This window comes from Citrus clementina, unplaced genomic scaffold (genome assembly GCF_000493195.1).
Source record: "Citrus clementina cultivar Clemenules unplaced genomic scaffold, Citrus_clementina_v1.0 scaffold_8, whole genome shotgun sequence".
NCBI lineage: Eukaryota > Viridiplantae > Streptophyta > Magnoliopsida > Sapindales > Rutaceae > Citrus > Citrus x clementina.
This window is the reverse complement of record NW_006262022.1, coordinates 9309756-9320455: the sequence shown is the minus strand read 5'-3', so window position 1 is coordinate 9320455 and position 10700 is coordinate 9309756. Positions and strand designations below refer to the sequence as shown.

Here is a 10700-nt window from a genome sequence, read left to right as displayed (position 1 = left end):
TAGTCAGTGGGGAAAGAAAGAAAGAAAGAAAGAAAGAAGCTAATAATTGCAATAAAACAAGGTGATTAGAAAACACTGATTTCCCTTGGTAAGAACTGGGCGCACAGACTGAGAGACAGAACTCGTAATCTGCACAACATGAGAGCTTTATACCTCAATCTTTGATAGAGAGTAAAGTGTACTGTTTAGAAAATCAAAACTTTGCTCACCAAAACCTACTGCATTGATTAAAGGATCATAAGCAGCCTCAGTAAGGTATGCCAAAGTGGTCCCAGTATCAACTATGGTTCCTTTGTTGCTTGAAGTAGAAAATGCTGATGGGTCAATGGACAGAGTTTGGCCATTGACTGAAATGCTCTGCAGATTCAGATTATAATGAGGCCTGAAATTGTGGCAATGCAGTTGATTAGTCAACTTATGGCAGTCAATTATTTTATTTTTCAAATGTTCATTATTTATAGAGAAGTGAATGAAAGATCCATGGCACTTAACATATCACAATCCAAATAAAATGCATAAAAGTTGTCTGAAAACTAAAGCATAAATTGATATGTTGCCAAATGTAGCTGCTTCTACGAATTTTTCCCCCCATTAACAGAATTATTACTTTCCTCTAGTGTTTCTGTAAAATCACTATTATAGTTACATCTGCTCATGACTCCCCTTTACGTGAAACAAACAATTTGTTTTGTTCTACTGAAACACTACTTCCATTTCAAACTTAAAAAGAAAACCTAAAAAGGCCTAACAGCACAAAGATGTGTCATTTGGACCTATATAAGCAAGACATGGAGAACTGCAGGCAGAAATGACTGAGGCTATGTAGGAACAAGTTCTAATCTATCAGAAATTTATCAAAGTGAATCAATAGCATGATATCTTTCGGAGGCTGATATGAAAAATGCCAAAGAAACAAAAACGGGGATGAAAAATAGTTTCCTGGAACAAAAATAACATACTGTGATGGGACGAGTGGAGAATAAACTATATTCGGTTCCACAATCTCACCAAGAACCAATATACCCCCGCCATTACTATCCCCTTTTAAACAGTGAGAGAACACTCTTGGTGTTAACCCCTGAGAAGAAAGCTGTGAGATTACAGACATAGACTGTTGGCCAAACCCAAAGATCCCATCAACTGCTCTATCTGACTTCGTCAAGTCTCCAGTCTGCATGGTGCTACACCTGTTCCATAATCCACCTATCAAGATTAGTTTCTAATACCTGAACAACAAGACATAGTTGAAAAAACCACAATGTTAAGCTTGACTGAGTTTCTAGCTCACCCAAACATAATTTGAGCTGTAGAATTTGTTGTCAAAGAACCCTGAAGAATAGTGTCTAAGTGCAAGAAATCTGCTACATAATAGCCTGATGTCCCGCTACCATCTCCATATTGGAACGTGTAACTACACTGATTGCTCTCAGAAGAACAGCCAGAATCTGCCGTATTAAGACCTAAACTGCATCTTTGGTCAGAACAACGGACCAATGAGGCTGTTGATGAGCTACTGGGATCAAAGAAATTGAGCTGAATCTGTTGCAGTAGCAAGTAAAATCAGTCGAAAAATTTCAGACCCAACTACTCCACTTTATGACTCTAATTTTAACAATTTGACAACAAATAGAAAATTTACATATAAGGAAATGCAAAATTTACTTGGAGTCCACTTGTCCCTGGGCAACCATTGCAAGAACTGCAACTGACCCACAAAACATCACTTCCTGTATCAATCTGCACATGAAATTCTCTTGGTGGAGAACCCAATTGCACTTTTGTATAATAAAGCCTAAAAGAACCCACAAAAAAGGAAAAAAAAATAAAACTAATAACAAAGCCAATAAAATAACCAAATTTAATCACAATTTTAAACAAATGCTGCATACAAAAGCAAGAAAAATAAAAAAACAGTCAAATGTAAACTAAGCAACAACAATTCCAGAAACCACAAACAAAAAGCAAATATTTTTGAAAACAAAAAAAAACCCATTACTCAAACTTTAACAAACATATCTATATATAAGGTTTTTTGACATAGCAAAATTACCCAACAACAAAGGGATCATAGGTCCCTTCGACAGAAAAATCAACGACCCCAGCAGCAGACTGTAACAATCTGCCATGTCTGACCCTGTCACGAGCTATAAGCTGACTCAACTCCACTTTATGACTCGCCGGAATCGCCCTTTCAAGCGTCAGAGTCACCGGAAAATGACCCATCACCGCCGCCACCGGCAACAACAAGACGGCGACTAAAATTCCCAGTGGCGCCATTAATAAATGTTACTGCCTTAAACACACAAACTACAAAGCAACAAGAACGCAGTTGAAACTTGAAAGAATGTTCCAAAGGCTCTAAATCGTTATTCTGAAGAGAATGAGAGAGAAATGAGGAAAGTTAAGACGCAACAGAAAATTTGAATTTTTTTTTTTTTTACAATTTTACTTTTACAATTTCATAAACAAAAGTTTTGGAACAAGGAGTTTGATGATGACAGAGTTTCAAAAAATTATGTATGGATCACGTTTCCGCTATATATATATATATATATATAATTAATATTAATTATCAGTTATTTAATGGGACGTGGAACTTTCACTGTGAGATTCTTGTTTGGCTAACAACTACACATCATGTGCGTAATTACTACGCTTTTTTATTTTTCGGTAAATTTTTTTAATAATTTTTTTCCAGGTGTTATTTAACAATTTACTGTAATATATTTTTGAAGAATATTTTGGGTTTTTTAAGTCAGAAAACATAAGATGGTGTTTTCATATATATAGAAATTAACTAAATGTGCTAATAATGTCCACTTTGGTGTTCCAATCAAAACTATTGGCACACTTTAATTGTGTATGATGTTGGACCAAAAATAAAATAAGTCTAATAAGGCCTATCTAATAAATTTCCTCCCAATCAAGCCCACGAAGTGATGGACAAATGACTTAGAATGATCCTTCTAAGTAATAAGATTTCAAAGCCCAAAAGGAGCCAAGGTCCTAGATTCCTATCCTAAGACAAATCACCTAGGATAAATCAACTAGGTGGCAAGGATTTAAAGTCCAAAACGTGCTGAGGTTCTAGGCTCTTATCCTAGGACAAACCTACTAAGTGTGAAGGCTCTTATGATCCCAAGGTCTTAGTAAAAATAACCTAAGGATAGAACATTTCTTCCTCTAATTTGTAGACAAGTTTGTATATCCATGTGTCAATCCACATGGGCTCTAGAGGACAAGTATTGCCAAATGTCACAAGAACAATGACATTTGTCATCGAAATAACTAGGACCCAAGTCAAATCAGTTTGGTCGATAAATATGTCTTTCATTCTCATCAAAAGGTAAGACAAAAAAGAGACTCAAAAGGGGAAAATGCTAACTTTCTCACTCTAATCTTTCTCTTTCTAAATTCATATTTTCAAAAGTCTGATGACTGACTTGACCGTCGGAGGGTTTACGCCGGCAAAACCGGCCCTCTGATAATTTTCTTGTGTTTGTAGAGTATCACAAGACAAGGACCTTCTGATTGCCTAAGGAAGTGGACTCAGAAGAGTATATACAAAGGCCCATAAAGATCAGCCCAAAGAACGAACTCACCATCATAAGTTGGGATAAAATTTGCACCAACATATGACGTTGCTTAACAAGACATTATTTGTGGACTTGTCAAAAATGAACTTGCCCCAAAAAAAAGAAAAAAGAAAAAAATCCTTCTACAGCATTTGCACGTTTGCAATTTATTCTTCATTTGTTGATCAGCATTGAAGTGGACAGACTTAATTCTAGATTTGTTTTTATTAATCTTTAGTTATCTTAAGATAAATATCACTCATGGTAATTTTTTTTTCATTTTAAAAAAGGAATAAATGATTATCTTACTTAAAATTATTGTAACAAATGCATGAATCATCACGCCCACTCACAAGTAAATTTCCTAGCCAAAAAAAAAAAATAAAAAGAGGGCGCAGTCCCACCAATTCAATTTCTCAACCGTTCAAATAAACGGCAAATATTTTGATCTTCGAAAAATTAATCCCACTAATTCGGGCACTTTAACAAAAACCAAGGCACAATTATTTTACATTTTCACTTTATATATTTGGTCCGCTTTTTTTTTATTTTTACGTGAGTTAAAAAAAAGAAAAAAAAAGAAGACAAGACAAACACAGATTAGCCTCCACGTCAGTTATCTTTTACTTTTTATCCTATTTAAAAAATATATATATATATATATCCATGAAGCGAAAGCTGAGTTGGGTTGTCTTTGTCATTAATGACCAATCTACACCTAGTTTTCAGATACTTCTAGTGTCGTCCGTAACTGGAAAAGCATAAAGAACGGTGGACATAGTTGATATTTTCGTAATAGCTAAGGGTAAATTTGGACTAGTAATTTTTCGTTTCCCGAGGCAGATCATTTGAGTGTTTGACCCGCAGCCGTATGGCCCGTATCTGCTCGATACGGACGTGTACCTTTTTTTTTTACCTGAAAACTCTACATTTAAATTACACCACTATTTTTCTTAATTGACAGTGGCAATACTGTAATTTGTTTCTTTCTTGTTTTGTATAATTATTATTGACGATCAATCAATAATTGCAGTTGATTACAATATTGTGGGTGATTTTTGTTCCAATATTGTGTGCAAGATGATCTTATTAAGCGGCTTATATTGTCTCCCCCATCAGACCCCTGCATCGAATCAAAAGCAAAGAAAGTAAAGAGATGAAAAAGCAAAAGTTAAGAACAGAAGTGCGTGTGGTCTCTCTTCGACCTTGCTTTTGAATCTCTTTTTTCACTTAGTGGATCAAAAATTTAGGTCAAGTTAATAACCTAACACACACATTAATTATTAAAGCGAAGAACGCAGTATGGCACAATTGTCTCACTGGCTTTGCCTTCACGTAGCCTTTTTTAGATTCATCGATGATGTGATGCTCGTATATACAACAACATATACACTGATTTTTTCTTTTTCTTATTATAAAATTTTTATGGTGCCGAGAGTATAGCCTATACGAGACAAGAAAATGCAACCTTATCCCATTTGAGAGGGGCACATGAAAATTTGTCACTTGGCATTAAGAACGTATGGAGCCTGGCGTCTTCGAACATCACTTAACTACAACCCAATACGTCACTGCATATGTTTGATGGCCTATATACAAATTTAGCACATGCTGGCATCTAAATGATTGATATAAAAGCTGTAATATTTGGTCTTCGGTGCGAATATCTGCACTAAAAAGAATGAAATTTTAGCAATATATGATTGTTTTGCTGTAATACAATCTGTTTTCTTTTTCTCCCTTTTTGTTAAGATGTTTTAATTCGAATTCGTAACTCGTAAAATTAAAGTAAACCCAGAAAAAAAAAGGAAGGCTAGGGCAAATGCTCGATCGACTTTGGTGGGTCTAGTCATCTGTGATTGGAGCAAAACATAATGATGAGAAGATGATCTTTTCAATTATTGTTATAAGGTCGATTGCTTTAGTTTATTCAGCAAGTTGCGGGTACAAATACAATAAAGTTAAGCCATTAACTGAACAGTTGCAAGGACTCAAAAAAGAGTGTTTGTTCAAGTGGATGCAACTTGTTTTTCTTAGCAACAAAGAAAAGTCCATAGACAGCACTGTGGAATCCAAAAAAGAAAAACTATCACCATAAAACAAGTTCTAATTCACACGCGTCGCACTTTAGCCATTTTCTCGATCTTCAGGAATCAACAAACACTACTAGAAAAATGGTCTTTACTGACTTTAGAATAGTGTCAGAAATTACTTTCACTGACACTTGTTAATTGTGTCAGTAATCTGGGAGTCAGAAAAATAGTGACACTTATAAGTGGTGTTAGTGATTACTATTACTATTACTACAGTATCACCGATATTATGACATCATAGTGTTAGTAGTTATTGATATTTTATTAGTGTCTATGATTACTGTTACCATGATATCACTAGTTAATTTATTTTTAAAAAAATAAAAAATTGAATTGGATCATTGCCTATTGATTTATTGGTAAAATTAAAAGCACCACAAAATGACAAAAAGAAATTAATTTATATCACAAAATCTTTCATTTCACATTTAAATATTATTAGTATATATTACAAATTTAACTTCAATAGCCAAAATATGAGATATCCTACTCTCATAACTAAATAATCCAAATTCAATCCATAAAAATTTCTACCATCCAATCAAATGCCTACTACTTGTGGCTAAATTTAATAAATCTAGAAGCTAAATTGAGAATGATGACTGTCTTTCACTCTTTGAATATGAGTAGTATAATTGCGTTATCACAGCAGCAACTTCTCCGTTCAATAGACTATATGGGTTAGGATACAAGTGAAGTTGAGGAATAAATACTTCAAACACATTGAGCAAATATGCATACATGGAAAAGGGAGAAAAAATTAGCTGCCAATTCCCAACCATTAGAGAAACAATGGTTAATATAAATAAATCTAAAGAAAAAATATTCATACACTATTTATAAGTAAACTCAGTTATTTCAAAGAAAAATTAGTGAACAAGGAAGTTGTAGTTTATTTCCTTAAAAATACCAGAGAAATACAGTTTATTCAACTACAGATATAAATAAGAAAAAAGGGAGTTAATGATTATTCTCTTTTGGTAAGGTTATTTAGGGTAAAAGCTTGTTTAGTCCCTATATTATGAGGTTAGTGTCCATTTAGTCCCTGTATTTTTAAAAACACCTCAAAACGTCATTGCTACTAAATATTGACACTTATGCCATTATTTTCAACTTACTTTTACAATATTACATTTTTACAATAATGTTTCTTTTTTGGATATTAATAAAAAATTAAATTATCAAATTAAACTCAAAAATAAAATAAAAACAAAAAGGTATATATTAATTTTTGTGGAAGCTCACGTATGTCTAAAAAATTAATATCGTAAAAAATTACATTATCAATTTTTTTAGAAAAATTAATATTTTAACTCAAGAGTGTGTTCCACAAAAATTAATATATATTTTTTATTTTATTTTATTTTTTGGTGTTAAACTGGTAATTTATTTTTTTCTTTTTAATAATGTCTAAAAAAATTTATTATAATAGGGTTATTTTTTTCTTTTTAATAATGTCTAAAAAATTATTATAATAGGGTAATATTATAAAAATAAGTTAAAAGGAACAAAAAATAATGGCAAAAGTGTCAATAATTTAATGGTAGGGATGGTTTGAGGTATTTTTAAAAATATAGGGACTAAACAGACACTAATTTTAAAATATAGGGACTAAACGAGCTTTTACCCGGTTATTTATAATAAGTTAATGACTCTAAATAGAGTAAGAACGATAACTAGGTAAAAATACAATTACTTGTTGAAAATTATTCACTAGATTCCCAGTAACTACATCATAATGTTGAGCAATTAATTACTAAGGCATCAGCCAAGTAGTTATTGTAGGGACTGACTTCATTCATTCCCTTAAAGAAATCCAATAACCTTGCTGCCTCCTTATTTATATGCATACTTCCAATGTTTAATTATTTTGCTGCAGAGAAAGAAAGTTAAAAGAAATGACAAACTAATAGCGTTTCTGCAATTTTCAGATAATCACACAAAGCATTTCTTTTATAAATTAACCGTCTACTTGATCGATTAAGCACATTCTTGTTAATTTCCTTAAACTCCTCTATTTTATTTAATAACTTAATTTCAACCTTCATCACTAGGAAAAAAATTTTTAAAAATTAAAAAAAAAAACACTTTCGCAGTGGTGAAGGAGATGGCTAAATATATGCACAGCAGAAAAAGAAAAATCCTCACCGTGTTGGAATTGCTGTAGCCTGTACAAAGGTGTAAGCGTGCGTAACCTTCACATTTTCTTAATTGACATATCACTCCTGCGGTAAAAATATAGAGTTCTTGAAATAATAATAATAATAATTTTAAAGATTATACAAATAAAATTTTCCAAGATGAAGTCGCCATTTTTGCATATAGCTTCGAGTGACCAACAAGGAACTGGAATTTAGAATTTTGCAGTTTGAATAATTTTAGCATATATAAACAACTGGAGTAATAAATTATTATATGTATATATTTAAGGATCCTATTGGAAAAGTATGTCAAGCTCAAATATCTGTATTTCTCAAGGAACAGCCAGGAGAGTATAGATTGGTAGGAATATGGTAAATTCAATAAGTAGGGGGGTTTGGGTACTATTTCTCAATAGAATCACTTGAACTACGTGTATATATACATATATATTTGCACATTTTGTGAAGCTGGGCGCTCTCCTTTGATTTATGCCTTGATGGAAAGCAAATAAAGAAAGAAAGACCAAACTTGGTTTTCTATTTTTGTGGAAAACTAAGAAGACCAAAAATCATCAGAAGCAAGGTTCGGTTGGTTAGAAAAGGAACACGTGAATCCAAATTAGAAAAACCACCAAATGACGGGCACATAAGTGACACTTACCAATTTGATATAATGGCCATGTTTATTCTTGAATGGTTTTGATGGCAATGTTGAGAACCTGTGTAAGTCTGCACCATTCACATTGAAAAGAACCTGTGTAAGTCTGCACCATTCCCTGTGTAATTATTCGACAATTTTTTTTTATTTTTTATTTTTAATTGACAAGTACATTATTTTAGTTTCTCATCCAATGGAAGCTAGCTGCAGTATAATTTATACAACCCAGTACTAAAAAATTACTGCAGCCAATCCAAGAAGTACAGGTAAAGTCCAAGCATGCATCATCACTCAAGCCAGAATAACATCTCACATTATTTTGATCATAATTCGAGCACATAAATCCAAAGAAAAATCTGACAAATGAAGATTATACGAAAGCTATATATTATAAGTGGAGCATTTCATGTCTAGCCTACAGCACAAACATTTTATATGACAGCAGTTTGAAATTCCATAAATATCACTAAATTCTATTTTTAGTGTAAAAAATGTTTAATGTCGTTCATCAGCGAAATAAAGTTAACCTTATAGTGACGATCACCCTAAACACAATATTTTCTAAAGTAGATATAATAAAGGCTATTTGGTGCCAATAAAAGAAAAGAAAGTAGCAGAGAAAAAAACACAATAAAAGCTAAATTTTTACCTTCTTGTTTCTTCCAAGTAGCCAAAGAAATAATACCTTTTAGTTTCTTCCAAGTAGCCAAAGAAACATAGAAGCTCTTCTTCAAATCACTTATTTAAACCTAAAAGAACAATTAAAACAAAAAAAAAAAACTCAAGATCTAATGATAATAAGAGAGACCCGAAATCATAAAATAAGAAAAGAAACAAGAAGTTAGGATTTTGAAGGCAAATGGTGAACCTGTGCCACCGGTTTAACAGGATCATGGCTGAGCACTTTTTGACAATTTTTTTTAGCCAATGATAAATAAACATCCATTCAAGAAAACTCTGATTGTAAAACTTTAAAGCAAACAATTGTCCCCAAATAGCAACATACTAGTCCTGCAGCAATAAAAAACAGAAAAGTCTGTAACAAACAAAGCTATACTATAAAGTCGACCAAAATGCCTTTCATTCTAATGCTCTCCTCTCCATGCAGCCATAAGTAGCTTAAGGCTCAACTTGATCAACTTCTGTGATGACTGCCTTGCTGATGGGCTTTGCCGTCAAAAGATCTGTGTACTCTTGGTATGGAGATTTCACAAAGCGAGTCTCCCTCCAGAAGTCAGGTGTAAGGAAGCCATATGTCTTCAACAAACACTCAAAGGTTGCCTTGACAAAGTTTCCAAGAGTCTTGGTCGACCCACGAGAAGATGTGAAAACATCGTCAATACCAGCAAACTGCAGCACCTTCTTTGGAACCCTAGCCGCCACAATTCCGGCACCACGTGGGGCCGGAACCATCCTCACGGTGGCACTGCCACACTTACCAGTCACCTTACACGGCACGATGTGTGGCCTCCCAATCTTGTTACCCCAGTAACCCCTTCTCACCGGAATCACCGACAGCTTCGTCAATATGATAGCGCCACGGATGGCAGTGGCAACCTCTTTGGAGCACTTAACGCCAAGACCCACGTGGCCGTCCGTGTCACCGACGACGACGAAGGCCTTGAACCTCGTCCTTCAATTTGTGGTCGATAAGCGTGTCGATGATTTCATACTCTTTGATTGGGAGCGAGTGGAGGTAGATTTGCTTGAGGCTCTTGATCTTGCCTTCTCTCACCAGACGGCCGAGTTTCTTGACTAGGACCCACTTCTCTTCTTCCTCTCTGCGTCTAGCGCGGTGACGGTCACGTGGGCCTCCACGGTCGCCGCGGCCACCACGGCCGAAGCCACGTCCGAATGCACCACGCTCGCCCACTTTTTGACATTTTGGATGTTAGGGATTTTTCAGATCTGGGAAGCTTAGGAGGGAACGAATACTTTGGTAGAGGGAGTTGAAAAGTTGTATTTTGGATAAGATAAGACTTGTCCATTTGTTTTGTTTTTATCCACTCAAAAAACACAACTTTAAAAAAATTAAAAATAATTCGTAGCCTAGTGGTCTTTTGATTCAATGTAGAAGCTCTAGGTTTAAGAGGTCTTGGGTTCGAATTCGGACTAAAACAAAATTAAAATGATAATTTTTAATTGCTGATACCTAAGCGTCATTGATCGCTATTACTAAAGCTATTGATACTTCAGTATTAGTAATTAGTGATACATATCTGTTAAACGCGGA

General features: G+C 34.1%; 1 protein-coding gene and 1 pseudogene across 1 annotated transcript; both read right to left on the bottom strand.

Moving 5' to 3' along the window:
- Positions 1-2485, bottom strand: LOC18034259 (aspartic proteinase-like protein 2). The gene is made up of 6 exons (XM_024179609.1): positions 2051-2485; positions 1663-1792; positions 1289-1539; positions 960-1187; positions 220-382; positions 1-129 (listed from the first exon to the last, which is right to left on the bottom strand). The coding sequence occupies exons 1-6, from the start codon at positions 2275-2277 to the stop codon at positions 40-42; spliced, it is 1089 nt and encodes a 362-aa protein (XP_024035377.1). The 5' UTR covers positions 2278-2485; the 3' UTR covers positions 1-39.
- A 6904-nt stretch (positions 2486-9389) lies between these two features.
- On the bottom strand, positions 9390-10349 carry LOC18033961 (annotated as a pseudogene).
- Between the last annotated feature and the right edge of the window lie 351 nt (positions 10350-10700).